The sequence below is a fragment of the Heterocephalus glaber genome, unplaced genomic scaffold, assembly GCF_053883595.1.
Source record: "Heterocephalus glaber isolate CG9 unplaced genomic scaffold, H.glaber_assembly_v1.0 deba00000122, whole genome shotgun sequence".
In the NCBI taxonomy this organism is placed as follows: Eukaryota; Metazoa; Chordata; class Mammalia; order Rodentia; family Bathyergidae; genus Heterocephalus; species Heterocephalus glaber.
Window position 1 is genome coordinate 75,497,608 of NW_028258138.1, and position 16,847 is coordinate 75,514,454.

The 16,847-nt window shown below is 39.9% G+C and overlaps 1 protein-coding gene across 4 annotated transcripts in view; it reads right to left on the reverse strand.

Moving 5' to 3' along the window:
* Positions 1-16,847, reverse strand: part of Heg1 (heart development protein with EGF like domains 1) — a 76,981-nt gene that overhangs the window by 31,814 nt on the left and 28,320 nt on the right. For all 4 annotated transcript variants that reach the window (XM_021259598.2, XM_021259595.2, XM_021259608.2 and 1 more), the window contains 6 exons: positions 13,932-14,273; positions 12,791-13,099; positions 8,505-8,777; positions 6,491-7,822; positions 4,007-4,123; positions 3,214-3,333 (listed from right to left, as the gene is read on the reverse strand). In XM_021259598.2, coding sequence (XP_021115257.1) covers positions 3,214-3,333; positions 4,007-4,123; positions 6,491-7,822; positions 8,505-8,777; positions 12,791-13,099; positions 13,932-14,273 — 2,493 coding nt within the window. The remainder of the gene's footprint in view (positions 1-3,213; positions 3,334-4,006; positions 4,124-6,490; positions 7,823-8,504; positions 8,778-12,790; positions 13,100-13,931; positions 14,274-16,847) is intronic.

Consider the following 16,847-nt stretch of genomic DNA (forward strand, 5'->3'; position numbering starts at 1 on the left):
ACTGCCCCTGCCTCTTCTAGGTTCATCTCTAGCTAGGTGAGCAATCTACTGGACTGACCTGAAGAGTTAGATTGAGTAACCCTCTGGGTGGGAGACTCAGAGACGCCTTTAGTGTACATGCAAGTACTTCTGAGAAAAGGCACCTTCTGGACAACCCTCTAATGGCCTCCTACAAAACAGATGCAATAAAGTTGTGACAAAAAAGATAGGAGGGTCTAAACAATATAATTCTGGGAGGAAGGGGTGGAGATGTGGTGCTAGACACTAAAATTATTCATCAGGCCTCATCAGACTTTAGACTAAGAAAAGCACTTGGGCGCTAAGATCTTTATTTGACTTCAAAGGGGTGCTTTGGTTTCCTCTTCACATTGGAGTAACCCTTATCCAGCCCCCCTTGCTCTTGCTCAGAGGAAATGCCTGTTTTACCATTGATTAAAAAAAAAAAAGGCTTCCAGAAGTTAGGTAACTTCCTAAGAAAGACCATCTAGCTCATAAGGGTCAAAATCAGCATTCAGACTCCTGTGTAGCATCTTCAAAGTTCTTATTTTCCTACTAGATCTTCTGCCCCCTGAAGTGTGTGATGTTCTGAGAGCAACTAGCAGGCTACAGAGAAAGGAGCCAAGCATTTGTAGTGGGCCTATACTCTGGGGTCTGCCAGACTCCATGATTATGAGCCACTTAATGAAAATAACCCATATCCAAGACACTGCTGGGTTCAGAAATTAAAGAAAACAGCCCCATTTTCAAGGCCCATTTCTCTCATAAAATAAAATTCTAGTTACCATCAATTTGTGCTGATTGGGCCTGAGGGGGATGGGACTTAGAAATGGGCAGACAACCAAAAATTAGTACAGCCTGCTTTATATTTGGCTCTTATCTTCCATTATATTAAATTCTTATCTTTCCCTCTGGACACACACACAAAAATAACCCAAAACACAGAAGCCCGTGAAACTGCTCTTTCATGGAAAGCTTGCATGCAGAATGAAGAAAAAGACCCACAGATGAGCCAGGGAAACCATTTAACATCTTATACTTAACTGTCTAAAGCCCTTAATCCTTATTTAACATCTTTTTGCTTGTTCTACAGTTCAGTGAAGCCAGCTGCTTAGGACTCTTTCTGAGCGGCAGGGAGCTCTTTGAAAACATTCTTGGCCAAATGAAAGCATTTCAGCATGCTCTAATTTGCATGTTCCTCTGATGTTTGTGAACAATGAGGCTAAATGACTTGAAAAAGGAGAGGTGATTGTTAACACAATAGAACTGCTCTCCTCATCTGTGCTACCTGTGGGACACTGTATACAGGCTTCCAGAACAATCACCCTATCCTTCATCTTCACCTCTCACTGTCTCAGTTCCTTCCCAGACTTTCCCTGTAGAAACATACACAGTAGAAATGTGCATACACAAAAAGGACAATGAAGTTTTCTGAATCCTGACAGTCAAGGTGCTTGCTGCTTTCAGCATGAGTATGAAGCTGCATCATGGCCTCCCAAACCCGGTACTCTTTCTAGGGAGGGATTTTTCTAAAGACATTTACACCTTCATGCCTGCAGTTGCATCCTCCAGCTTTAAGACGAACTTTTACTTCAACTTTAACTGTTGATTAATTGCTACATGAATTAAACACAGCATTTAACTGCTATATTATCTAAATAATGTTTGGAAATACCTATAATTATTCCTTTGTACCAGAGTAGTTTGTTTTCATAGCTTTAAGTTTGGTCCAAGAGTTTGATGATACCTCCCATTTGAACAGCTCTTTTCTATTTTCAAAGCTTATTCCAATACAGTTTTTATTTGAGCATCAATAATCTTGAATGGGAAGCAGAGCAGATTGTAATCTGATCTTACAGATGAAGAAATTGAGCCTGGGGGTTATGTGCTGTAGGTGCTGGCCCTGGAACTAGATTCAAGGCCTCTGAGCCGTGGGTAAGTACACTTCAAAACAAAATTATTTCCAACTTCTTTCTTCTTAAACTAAAAACTCTTGGCTAAATCTTATAAGGTATGGCTAAATGGGACAGGTTACCCAAATGCAAATAAATTATTAAATAAGAGGAATTCTTGATTTTGACTGATATTTATGTCTAGATTCTTTTTTTGGGAAGAGTGTTTACTTCTTATATTCCAAATAACTTTCAAACTTTTACTGTTATTTTAGTAGGGTATCAATCTTCTTAAAAAGCTCCTTATCCTTACGGGCAATAGGAATTCATGCAGATAATACTTTCAAAGGATACACACATTTACTCTCAAAAATATTCACTGAGCACTTTCGTGTACTAAGTATCCCACTGGGCAATTTAAGATGATTCAAATATCAGTCTTTTTATCTGCCAGTTTCCTCTTTCCACTTAGAAACTCTGTATTTTTCATTCTAATTTCTTTAGAAAGTTAGGTATTAAACTAAGTGTCCTACCAAGGGTCATACCCTGTATGCAAGAAAGCTCTCACAGTAAATTAACTCATTGTTGTGTAACAGAAAGAACTGTGGGTTGGAAACTATGTCTCTCACCAACCCGTTACATAAACCTAGCCACTCAACACCTTGTGAGGATCTTAGTTTTTATTTGGTTTGTTTGTATGCTTTTTAGCCTATAAAATGGAGACTGTATTTAAAACCAAACAGCTTCATGAATATATCAAATCAGGAAATAAACTATGACAAATAGTGTGGTACAACTACAGGAGCAGCTTTGTCAAAATATATCTGTCTGTAGATAAGATCATGAAGACCATTTTTTAAAATGAAAAGAATATGTGAATGTGGTAGGACAATCTAAATTTTATTTCTCCTTCTACAATATCTTTTTAAACTATGTATCAGAATATCCTTTTGATTTTATCTTTTGATACCCTAACTGAAGGGTAGAATGGTTAAGCAAATAATGTTATACACAAATGATAACACAATATACAGTCATTAAGATAGTTGTGTAATATTTTTAGTAACAGGAAAATGTTTAAGATACAAAGTTTGTAGAAATTTCATGATTTCAACTATGTAAAAATGCCCATTAAAAATTACAAAGTAATGTGTTATATTTCTGAATGTGAAAATAATAGGCAATGTCTTCTACTTACTTCTATATTTCTTCAGATTATATCTTGAACAAATACTGATTTTGATTAGAAAGAAAAACAGTAAATGTTATTTTATAAAATATATTGTGATTCAGAATAAATTATAAGATAGGCTAAATCTCTTACCCAAATTGCATATTCCTTTTTCCAAATGGTACCCTACTGGGCATCTGCAGATAAAAGATCCCTGAGTATTGTTACATATGGCCTGACGTGGGCAGCGGTTCAAGAGGCATTCGTTCACATCTGCCAAGGAGAAAGACCATATAATTTTGGCAGACAGCAAAATCATAATCCAGTACTCACTAAGAACCAAATGGTACTAGGTACAGTGGGGCGTGAAAGATGAGCAAGAGGCCACTCTTGAGGGGAGAGGTGGGCGTATAAACAACTGTAAATATAAGGCATGTTTTGGATATGTAGAGAAAAGAACAGATTTTGATGGAGGGGAGAATTAAGGACGTTTCAAATAACAAGTGGATTAACATTGGAAGGACTTTAAGAAGCAGACTTGGGGGGACTAGTTTTAGGCACCAGCACAGTAAATGCTAAGGGTAAGGCAGCGAAGGGAGCTGCAAGGAACTGTAGGTGGTCTACTGTGGCAGAAGTGTAGGGAGTCTGAGGAATGGAACCAGATCAGGAAGCTTATCAGCACTGCATTATGGTATCTCATGTTATCCTGCAGGTAACAGACAAGCATGTTAACTCTCAAGTAAGCAGGGTGTTAATTTAAAAACTTATTCTTCTACATTTTGGAGGGGGAAAAAGTTTACTGAATAACTGACATGATACTATAGACCAATGGACATTACATTTTTCGTTTTTTGTATCCGGGATCCAACTTGGGACCTTGCGCTTGTGAGGCAGGTGGCGGAACCACTGAGCTAAATCCCCAGCCCATCATTACTTTTATTCTTACCCACACTGCAGTTGTCTCCTTGCCATGAAGGGGGACATACACATACATAGCCGCGACTAGTGAGATCCACAATGCATTTGCCATCATGAAGACATGGGTTTGTGGCACAGCTGTTGACTAAAAACACATACCAGAAATAACACAGTCACAAAGGCAATGTAAAGGGAGCTCTAGGTAAATATTTAATTATTTTAGTTAATACCTGATTCTTACTTGTGTCTGTTTACTTGTCCTGAGAAGCCACAGTACTAAAATAGAAGGGGGCCCCAGGAGATGCAGAAGACAGGGGCAATGGGACTGGGTACCAACATCAGTTTGTATCCATATATAGAGGCTAGATAGTTGGATGCCTAAATGCAAGAACTGGTTCAAATCAAAAGCTGCTTACAGGTCAACCAGTTCGGCAATTATGATATTACCTTTATGATATTTAGAAAATTCTACTTGAATCAATGTCAATTTAAAACATATGGGGGAATCCCCTGATCAGTTCATCCTCCCTGATGCAAAATTCACTGTGTGTGCACGCGTGAAAGTGCATGTGTGCTCACACATACTTGCCCTGTTTTTCTCTTGGGCTTTATCAAAATCATAGTAACCTTCCTCCAAAAAAATCTCCAAATGTAATTATGCCTCCACATATCATGCATCATTCAGAAAATTATAACCACTATGATCTCCCTCTTTACATATTGTACAATAGGCCCTACCTGAATTTATTGAAGCTCTGTGACACACAGACTTCAGTGTCATCTTAAACTCACATCCCCCAAGGGCAACGATCACAAATCTGTTTTACTCTATGTAACTGCAGTGTCACATTCCAGATATGTAATACCTGCTTCATAGAGATTTCTGACACATACTCAGAAAAGACAAAACTTACCGTATAACTGCATCATCTGCAAGAAGAAATCAGTGGGAGAATGAGAAAAAGACAATAGAAGTCAAGAGTCCTCACTCCAAGAGAATAACTCTAAAAACAAATGACCTAAACCCCCAAATGGTCTTCTTCTTCATTGCTGCTTTATGTATTACCTAAAATCACCTAGTAAGCTCAGCACCTAATAACCAAACATGTAATGGCCAGTGAATGTGCTCCTAATACCTACCATAATTATAATGGCTATAGTTTGCTTTAAAGGACTCTTACGAATTACCCATATGGCATTGGTATATATTTTGTCTTTGGAAATAAAGCCTATGTCCCTGAAGCAGGGCTCCTAAATTATCCCAAAGAAAGAGCCATCTTTCATTTTCCAAAGGTGCTCAGATCCCTGGCACAAAGAGCACTACAGAGCTCCAGGTGGGGGTACTTTATGATTCTGCACCACTAGATTGATCATGGCTGACTAGTTTCAACTGTACTACACCCTGCCAATCACTACAAAATATTTCTCTTCTTTCCTTCTTCCTGAAGATGTCAGTCTCATCTCCCCTTCCCCAGTCGCACTTTTCCTGGGTCTGGAAAACCTGAAAGTGCATTGACATCAAGTGATATATTTCCCTATTTTCTTCTACATTTCCTTAAATAATAAAGAATCATTTGGATGGCTTTATTTACCAGTATCAACATGGCTATCAAGATAACCTTATGTTGTAATGTAAAGAAGGCCAGTCATATAGTCACTGTAGGAAAAGGTTAGTTTATTACCTTTTTATTTACATGTTCCATGACTCCCATTTATCAACTAGCAACCTAATCTTGAGTCACAGTTTCTTTTTTTCTTTTTTTTTTTTTTTTGGTGCCGTGGATCGAACTCCAGTCCTTGCGCTTACGCAGCAGGTGGCGAAACCACTGAGCCAAATCCCCGGCCCCTAGCAACCTAATCTTAAGGGGACAAAGGACAAAGGAGCTGGGTTAAAAGCCCTCTGCCACTGAGAAGCCTACTGGAGCCTGAGCAGTCAGCTGATTGACCCAAGTTCTAGGCTCAGATCTGGGAGCAGGCACCCAACTCACTCTGTTTCAGACAGGCTACCTAAAGCTTTTTCTTAGCAAGACAGGGTCTTGCTAAGTTGCACAGGTTGGCCTTGAACTCAAAATCTTCCTGCCTCAGCCTCCTGAGTATCTGGGATTATAGGCATGTGCCACCATGCCTGGCTACCTAAAGCTTCTTCACTTCAGTTTCTCCACGATCCATTCCCACATCTCTGCCTAGCTCTGAACTCAGAAGACTTTAAAAGGCATGCTTGACAAACTCTTGTAATTAATTATAGGGCATTAAAAGCTACTGCTGCAGAATATACTGATGTCACATGTGGTCAATGTATCCTCTCTTTTTTCAGAAACAATCATGTAACTTGGGGAAATTTTGCTTCACTGTGACCTTATTTTATGCTGTTTCAATAGATAACATTTTAGGTTGCCAAACAGACTCTTTTAGATACTAGTCATTTCCACATTCTCATGAATCCTGAACCTCCTGAAGCAATCAGTGCTGCATAGGACCACCAGTCAATATACATTTATGAGATGCATCTTACCTGGTGACAATGCCATTGGTGACTGTGTGCTACTCTGGGCAGTGGGGGTAGGAGATTTAGGAGTCAACATTTCAGCAGTAGAAACATCTGTGGTTTTGGAAAAAGGTGATGTTCTGAGGAAAGGCGAAGCAGGGCTGTACTCTTTTGTAACATCAAGCCTTGTGGTCAGTTCTTTTGCTGATGTGGGTACGCTGGTTAGAGGGATCAGTTGGGTTGTAGCATCTGTATGCACTTGGTTCCTCTTTGTGATGATGTCACCTTCTGTTGAGATTTGTGGCACTAGAATTTCAGGATGGGTTGACAAGAGCTGTTTTCCAGTTGTAGTAAGTATAGCTCCAGGGCCAGTGATCAGAGGTTCTGTGCTTGACAATGTGCTGGGACTGACCACAGGAAGGTGAGAAGTCTTAAGAGTGGTGGTTGTCAATGTTGGAGACATGTGGGCTAGGCTGGTGCTCATGGCTGTAAGGGTGGGCTCAGTGGAGGATTCTGTTAAGGCTGAGGGCAAAGGGACTTGTGAAAGAGAGCTTTTTGTCACAGCTTTGGTGGACTCTGTGGGCAGAGACACCAGGCTTGGTGACTTTGCTTCTGTAACAATTTTCTCTTGCTGTGGAGTGCTCTGGTTTTGGGGATCTGCTGTTTGACTACTGTGGCTCATTGCTATGGATGATGCCATTGTCAACATCTGAACTGATGTCACAGGTGTCTCCCTTGTTCTGGATAGGACTGGGGTAGAAGATGGATGTGGTAAGGTTGCTTGTGAGACTGAAAGTGTGGTAGATGCCATCAAGGATACTGATAAAAGTGTTGATGGGGAAGATGAAGTTGTGGACACTTCAGAGGTAGACTTTAGCTGATGTGTGGAGGTCCTGGTTGATGGTAAACTTGATGAGACCTGGAGGGATTGTGACACTGAGGGCAGAGGCAAAGGGGATTCTGAAGAAGACGAGTCACCAACAGATCCAGTATCAGTGCCCAGAGGAACAAAAATGTTTGGTATTTTAATGGTGGGTGTGTAGGATGGAAAGTTGGATGTATGCAGAACTAATGACTCAGTGGAAGGCTGAGAGTATTCCCCATCATAGGACGAAACATTACTTCTTTTAGTCTGAACACGAGAAGAGGAAGAATAGTCTGAATATGAAGCATTTGAGATCTTAATATAAGAAGTTGAGCTCTCGCTGGTGTCTAGGGATGAACTATTATCTGTAATGGACAGTAATGCCCGTTCTCCTTTGGTGAAAGCAGATGAAACATAGGTGTGGTCTGTGTGGTCACTGGAAGTCCTTTGTTCAGTATCTGTGCCACTCACTTGACCATAGCTAAATCCAGTGACTATAAAGGGAAAAGCCAAAGTTAGGTCAAGTAAATAAACAAGGAATTTCCAAAACATACACTATCAAACAGACTTTAGGTGTCTTATCCGTGAATTCAAGCAAGTAGAAGACTTTCTTTGGAAAGGAGATTTTCCAATGTTGAGCACTCTGAATGAAGACAACATGGAAAGGCTAGTGTTCTGAGCGGATTTTCCTACTGTGAGGAATAATGGTGGCAGCAGTGGAAGAGGTACTATAAGAGAAGCAGGGAACGAGGGCCTAAAAATAAGGAATAGTTCCAAATTCCTTCCGCAGCCTTTTTTGATAAAATCAAATTGTTATTTGAAAAGCTTTCAAGACTCCAAATAGAATAATTGTTATGCTTAAATGGAAAAAGGAAAACCCACCCAACTTTCCATTCTGTATGAGATATTTCTTTCCCAGGAGGTTGGCCTTAACCACAGCGACTGGTTTCCTTTAAGGCTCCAACAGACGTCATCCCATATGCCTCAGCAAGTGTGCGCAGGGATTTGGGAGGGGGGATCCTGAGGTGGGAGAACCCAAAAAGTTCCCTTTGTAAAGAAAGGTCCTGGGGTACTTTCTGGGTTGCCAGCCAATTTAATCACCCTAGGGGCTGTGAGTAAACCGAGAGATAAACTGAGGGAATGTGGAAAAAGTCGCTGCCGCGAAAGACACTCCACCTCCAAGGGCAGGCAAGGCGGCCGTTGACTGTGAGAGTAGGCCCATGTCGTCTGTCACGTTGCTGCGCTGAGCAGTGCCCTCAGTTTCCCCGGTCGCCATCGCAGAGCGGCCTGCCTCCGCGGAGGTCACCACATCGGTGAGACTGATAGAGCGCAACGTGCGTTCCCCGATTCGGGTGAGCGTGGCCAAGGTGTGTGCGCCGCGGGGGTGCGCCCCGGAAGTGCTCTCCTCTGTGGCAGAAGAGAGGCCAGGCACCGCGCTGTCTTCCTGGGCTGAAAGGAGAGGTGGCCATTAAATGCGGTGCCCTAGACCGAACCCCATGTTTGTGCTTTCTTCGAACCTGCACTTTTGATGAAACCCTGAAAGGAGCTGCAGGTCAGCCCCTCTGTTCTGATGATTTGGATTTATGGAAAGGTTTATTACCCCAGAGAACAGTGGTACCTCGGTTCTTGCCACGATTCTGATCTCAAATTCAATTGGTTGCAAACCGAATCAAATTTCCCCATAAGGTCAACATTGAACCTAACCACTGAATTTGATTTTCTGCTGAGTGATACATAATAGAGATTATTGCAGGAAAATTGCTGTGGGCAGGGAAAAGAACTGATGGGCAAAGGAGTAGCAACCACGTTGGGGCTTTGAATATTGGGACAAGGCCTTCAAGGGAGGTGCAGTCCTCCTCTGGGCTTGCTCTAGGATATTAGTGCATGGTTGGGCCACACCATATGATGGAGGTTAAAGGTGGGCTTAGTTTTTTTTGGTTTTTATCTTTAAAATACACTTATTTTATTGATGGAAGAGGGAAGGTGACATTTGAGTGAATATCCCTTTCTTCCTTTTGGAGGTATATGTTTTATGCTATAAACCTAAAGAATCTTGGAACTATATTACATTAGATTATCAAATAAACCCTTCCTTTCAGAAATGATGAGAGAGATCCAATTCTTCTTGGCCTGAACTTCACGATCTGGCTCTGTAAGAAAAGATTTCTTTACTAGTTCTTTTTTCCCACCCCAGATTATCTCTTGAAACTTTGATAGAAAAAATGTCTATAAAGCTGAGCATTACATAAATTCATTTCAGGACAGGTTTGAATTAACAGGAATGAGCACGAGGACTGGACACCCAGTGATCTGGGGCAGCTTCAAGCCAGGAACTAGAGAGAGGTGTGACTTGATGCCCACTGAAGGGCTCAGGAGACAGATGGAGACTCAACTAGGAGAGGCTTGTGAACAGTGTTTCTGGGCAGTTTCTCTGGGCAAGGGGAAAAAGGACTTGGATGGGAAGATTTTAAATATTCTATCAAATGAACTTTAGATAAACAACCACAACAGGGTTATAGGCTTAATAGAGTGGAGGGTAATAACCTAAAACAGAGCGAGCAGGTTAATCTTTTTTTTTTTTTTGGTACCAGGGATCAAACTAGGGACCTTGAGCTTGTGAGGCAGGCGGCAGAACCACTAAGCTAAATCCTCAGCCAGAGGAGGGTAAATCTGAACCTAGAAAAAGAAATGGACTGAGAACTCAGAAAGCCTGGATTGCAGAATTGATCAGCTTTGGGCAATTCAGAGGAAAAGAGATAAAGCATTATACTAGCCCACAGTGAGATTATTTTAGGAACAAGGTTACTCCTTATCTAGCTTTTCACAATGAGCTCCAAGATCTAATCACTTGTTCCACATGAACTGTTCTGGCTTGTGTCTAGATGTCTCCCCAAAGCCTCATGTGGTCATAGGTGGGGCTTTTTCAAAGGTGTCTGGATCTACTGTGTGATGCTAGGATTAAGGGTGTGTGATTACTCAATTAGTCCACTGATTGGTTTGGCATAGTTTGGGGAGTGGATAATGGGAAGGCCCTCCCTGGGTGTGAGTGCTACCCACCCTAGGGCAGTTAGCCTGGATAAAATATAAAGGACAGAAAGAGGGCTGCTGTGGTCGCTTGTCACTTGGTGCTATTACTGCCTTCTACCTGCCATGGGCTGTTTCTCTTCTGTGATGCCTGTCTGCCATGCCACTCTGCCTGGAGCCAGCTGATTATGGACTGAAATCTCTACAAATTGTGAGCCAAAATAACGTTTCCTCCTTTAACTTTGGGCGTAGGGTATTTTGTCTCAGCAACAGGAACAAAGTAACTAAAACATGAACCAACTAAATATTAAATGTGGACAGGAATGGTACTGAAAAAATGTAAAAAGGAAAGCCAATAGAACCTCAGGTCATGGTTTGAAAAACATAAAAATCCTGGAGCCCCACTGTGGCAAGGGTGGAAAATGATTCCTTTTTCTTAGAAGATAGATAATCTGTTTCTCATGCACAGACATAAAAGGATAAATATTCTGCACCCATATGTGTTTTATTCTTTCATGATCAGCATTTGCATTTCCAGCTCACGTGAGTAATAATGAATGATAATTTTTCTTATTAGCTAGAATTTTACAAAATCTTTGTAAATAGGGAGGGATGGAGGGGTTGAAGGGAGGGCTGGGCACGGGTGAAAAATAAGAACCAAGAGAGACTATGTAAAGGTGCAAATTTCTAATGATAAATGTCATTATATTATATACCTAAAATGTACCAATGATTAGAATGAATAATCGATAATGCAAAATAGGAAGAAAAGGTCCAAAGGGGTAGGGGTAGTGGGAGGGGCAGGGGAAAGGAAAGAAGGGAAAGGAAAAATGATGAGAAATGGAAAAAATGGAAATAAAGTCTTTGTAAATAGGGAAGGGTGGGCAAGGAATGGGGAAAAAATAAGAACCAAGATGCATTATGTAAAGGTACAATTCCCAATGAGAAATGTAATTGTGTTGTATACCTACAACGTACCAATAAAAGAATTTAATAAAAAAAAAAAGCAAAAGTGCAATCCACTGAACAGGAGAAAATGCCTACAAATTGTACATCTGTTAAGGGACTACTATCCAGATTATGCAAAGAACTCATACACTCAATAATAAAAAAAAACCCCAATTTTAAAATAATCAAAAGATTTACATAGACATATTCAAAGAAGATATACAAATGGCCATAAGCACATGAAAAGATGTTTGACTTCAGTCAGCTGGGAGATGCAAATTAAAATCACAAGATACTCTTCAGTCTATAATTAAAAAAAAGTGAGTAAGTACAAGAGTTGGTGAAAATACGGAGATACTGGAACCCTTGTACATTGGTGGTAGGAATATAAAATGGTACAGCCACTTTGGAAAACAGTTTGGCAGCTCCTCAAAACTTATAAATGGTGCTACCGTACAATCTGGCAATTCCAAGAGAACATTATGTCCACATAAAAACTTGTAACTGAATGATCAAAGCAGCATTATTCATAATAACTAAAAGGTAGGAATGAAAAAAACCCTAAAATGTAGGAAAAACATAAACATCTATAAACTGATGAATGGAAAGACAAAATATGGTACATCTTTACTGGAATATTATTCAACTGTAAAAAGGAATAAAGTGTTGATATATGGTGTTATGTAGATGAATTTTGAAATCATTACACAAAATGTAAGACACAAAAGCCCATATATGATTCAGTTTATAGGAAATGTCTGGGATAGGCAAATCCACAGAAACAGAAAGTAAATCAAATGGTTGCCAGGAAGAAGGGTAGAATAGGAAATGACTGCTGATGAATGTGGAGTTTTTTTGAGGAATGATGAAAATGTCCTGGAATCAGGTGGCAGTGATGGTTGCAAAACTTGGTGAATATACTAAAAACCACTAAACTATACACTTCAAATGAACATGTTGTATGGAATGTGAACTATATCTCAAAGCTGTTAGTAAGGGGGAAGGTATCTTTTGATGAACGCCCTGAATAACCTGGGATGAATAATGGCTCGTGAGAAGGTGCTGTTTTTACCTTCCAGAAGCTCTGTGATGAGGCAGGTATGGAGATGTGGGGTGGCCTACGAGGATTAGGAAGACACTGACACAGGAGTCCTTGCATTGTGTGTGAGAAGAGGATGCTACATCAACAGCTTCTCAGACATGTACCAGAAACAAAGTTGGGATATATAGGTATCTCTGTATTAACCAGATAGGAGAACGGCCTGGGAATGACAAAACTAGAGGAGCCTAAGGAGTTGTTTCATCAGTGCATTCCTTAACATGTCACAGAAGACGGGGATTTAGCTCAGTGGTTCTGGTGCCTGCCTCACAAGCACAAGGTCCCAAGTTCGATCCCCGGTACCAAAAAAAAAAAAAAGTGTCAGAGAATATCATAAGCATGCTAACCCTCGCTTCTCTCTGTGGTACACTTCTGTGATATGAAAGCTTACTTGAATGTTCTCCACGTTGTGCTGAGGACTCCAGGCGTTGTGAGGAAGACTCTGAGTAACTTCTCTCATCCAGTGCTAAGTTGCCTGCTGTGGACTGTTGTGCAGAGTCTGAGAACTGGGTCAGAACTTCATCATATGAAGCAGAACTTCCTGTCACATCTGCAGATGTCTTACTGTTGGTCAAGAACCAGTGTGCTGTGCTCTCTCCACCTCTGATAGAGGGGACTGACTTAGACACAGTCTCAGTGTGAGGCATGGAATTTTTATTTCCTGCTTCTGGGCCACTAGTAAGCTGATGCCTTCCAAAGGCTATAAAATAATATAGAAAAAAAAATGCCATTATATAGATATGAAAATGATCCTTCAACAACTAAGAAGTGAGTCCTTCCTAAGGAAAGATTCCCTTTCTTAAGGAATCATGTATAGAATTTATTATATGTGTCACCTGACATGCATTATCAGATTCTAAATAATTACTTCAAAACTCTTGGGTGTTTAACAAGATAGCAATACTAAAAGTAAGTGAACAGGGGACTTCTGAAAAACATTTGCAAATAGCAAAGTAACTTAGAACCTTGAGTATTTTATTTTCTTGCCCATGAAAAGTAGTTCGAGGAAGTATGTCATCACATCCAACAAATATGTGCATAAATGTAGTATACAGAGCATTTTTCTCAAACAGTTGTAGTATTAGTAAAGATTTTTCTAATTCCAAAGCATAAGAAAAAAATTGACTATAGGAACTAAATCAAATCATGAATTTGGGTACTACATTTGTATCTACACATTTATTTGTGAAAATGATCTGTACCCTAAATCACTGAAGGTAGTTGTAAAGTGTGGTCCAACTGTGATTTTGAAGATAATTTTGTAACATGAAAAGTACATACACGCATTACTTAAACCTTCTGAGCCTTCATTTCCTCATAAAGCAGTCGGGATAACATCTGTCCAGTTAACTTCACTATGTTCTTACAAGGAGGAAAATCAATGCAATAATGTGCCTTATCAAATAAAGGAGCTGTTAACCTCAAAGAGTTCACTTCTCTTCGAAGATTCCAAATGGTCATGACAAGGATTCCTAAGAAAATTCAACTATTTAAAAATGCCCTAACAGATCAAGTAAAGAGAGGATACTTACTTGGGGAATCATTTTGCTTATGTGAAGATGTAATATCAAATTCACTTTCTGTGGATGGCTGAATGAATTCTTCATCTGCTGGGTTCTTGGCTATGCTACGGTTTCTTCGCAATTCTACCACAGAGGGTGAAGAGTGGACCGTGGCTGAAGTTGCGGCAATTTTGGAGTCCTCAGGAAAACCCACTGTCTTGTTTATAGGCCCCAGACTGACGGGCAAAGACTGGAGCTCCCTTGGGGCACTTGCATCGTCAGTGAATGTAGTGGCAACATGCATACTCTTGGTCTGGCTGACTGATGGGCTTTGGAAAATTCTGGAGTTATGTTCCTTTATAGTTCCAGGAGCTAAAATGGAAGAAAATATGCTTCAGAACTACTCAAAGGGTTAAGAAAATCAAGGATGTATCTAGATACAAACAATGTTTATTACATTTTGGTATATAAATTTAAATACTATGGAGTTTTAAACGTGTGTATCTTTACACACACATGTGCAGCCAGGACTCTCCAATCTCCTTACTAGCTCTAATTCTCATAGAGCTGAGTGGCAAAGCAGCAAGGTCCCTCACCAGCACAATGGAAGGCTTTGTGTGTAAGCTAAAAGGAAACACAGGAGAAAGCAAGACAAATGTACTATTTACTTTGGTAAAGAGATTCAGATTTGGTAGGTGGATTCAGCACCCAGCAATCCTCATTGCAAACAGGAATAAAGTGCGGGAAAGCTTAGTGAGAAGGAAGCAACATGGCAGGCAAGAAGAGAGTGCCTTTTTTAAAAGCCAAAAGTAGGGTCGGGGATTTAGCTCAATGGTTTTGCCGCCTGCTGCACAAGCACAAGGACCCGAATTCGATCCCCGGTACCAAAAAAAAAAAAAGCCAAAAATAATAAAAGTACTCTAAATTGATATAATGAAAGGCTTTGTGGTGTTAATTATGGCGGAGAAAAGGGAAAGGGAAGTTGTCATTATAAATAGTTCCTTGAAGAGCAGTCTTATGTGCAGTTGTGACCAGATAAATGAAGCACAAATACATTTTAGATATAGTTGGAGAGAAAGAGAGAGCACAGAAAACAAAGAGTTCCTCTTATCTCGTATAAAACCATAGTCCCTAGCCTGGAATGGTGGCACTCACCCACTCATAATCAGCACTCTGAGAGGCTGAGGCAGGAGGATAGCGAGTGCAGGTCCAGCCTGAGGAACTTAAATGACTTAGTGAGACTTGGTCTCAAAATGAAAAAATAAAGGGATGACAAAATGAAGATGCATGGAATCCATAAAAATAGTAATAAAAATAAAGGAGTAGAAAGATGAGGCATCAAACTAGTTACAGCATACCCAAACCCAATCCTACTTGAAAATAAAAGGTAAAGAAAAAGCACTTCAGTATAAAAAAGAAAAGCATAGATATGCTTCAAATAATCCTCTCCCAAATTACTTTTTTTAAAAAATGGTATTGGGAATTGAACCCAGGGCTTTTGCACTGAGCTACATCCCCAGCCTTTTAAATTTATTTTTTATTTTAAGACACGGCCTCACTAACTTGCCAGGCTAGGCACAAACGTGCAATCCTGCCTCGATTTTCCCGGGTACTAGTAGTTTGGATGCCTGGCTCCAAACTACTTTTAAAACACTTCTCTTCCAAGTAAACTGCACTATTTTATCCATTCAATGTTCCCATCAAAACACAGTGCTGATTATGCTGGATTCAGCCTGGATATCCCTGGCCTGTCCATTTTGGTGTTTTAACAAATAAGTGGCCACAGGTATACAATCACAAAAGTCACAAATACTAATTTGCAAAAGGAAAATGGCTCTGTTTTCCCTGACCTGCATCATCATAAAAAGCTACCATTAGTTGGTCAATTATGATATACCAAGCATTGCGCTAAGTACTTTACATATTAGTTACATTTAATCCTCACAGAAAGAAAATGAGTGTGAACACTGCTGAGGAGTTATTGCCTCATAATAAAAAGAGGAAATATTTAGTCAAACTAATCTACAATTGCTACTAATGTTACTAAGTAAGCACTTGCTAAATAAATCTAGGGGAAATTAACCACATTTTAAATCAAGTGATGAGCATTATTATTATTTAATAATTGCTTTTCCTTGCTCACATCTACTCCAGAAGCAGCCATTTAGATATGGGAAAACAATCCACTGAGGGCAGACACAAGCTGAGTTCCCAGTGTTTGTAACAGAAGGTGGAGAATGCATACTCCTTTGGTAAAAGTATGTTCATTCTCCAATCACAATGCAAAATACTAGAGCCTCACGCATGCATCAGAATGCTTAACCTTCATTTGACTGCTATCTAGACTTAACCCAAAGTATAGCTGAAGCAGCTGATATTTGAGAAAGATAGACTAAATCTAAACTCTCCAGAGTTATTTATGCCCTCTCCTTTTACAAAGTGAAATCACCACAAAGCAATTTACCTGGACCACATTACCTCTGCTACCCACAGAAACACTTTTATAAGTTCAGGTCTATTATTATACCCTCAGCTCCTGTTGAAAATCTATATAAAATAGCATCTTTTAAAGGACACCAGCACAATTTCCACAAAATAGTAACTGAAAGCATTTTCCATTATGATCCTCAACATTCCTTATAGAAATATTCCTCTTAGAATTTATTGGTCCCAAAACATTTATGGCTATGGATTAAATTGTATGCTTTATCTGAGCAATCACTTGCCCCACCCAGCTTCCCTTTGTGCCCTGGCTTTCAGGAAGCTTATTCTAAATTTAGTGCTCAATTGTAGCCACTTCACACAATTCAACATACACATACCTCTTTCCGCCATAGAAAGAGAGCTTTTCCCCATTGTTTCTTACTTTGTTTACTTTTCCCCCACAATGATCAAATAGTGTATGACCATTGCAGAAAATATGCAAAGTATAGAAAGATATAAAGC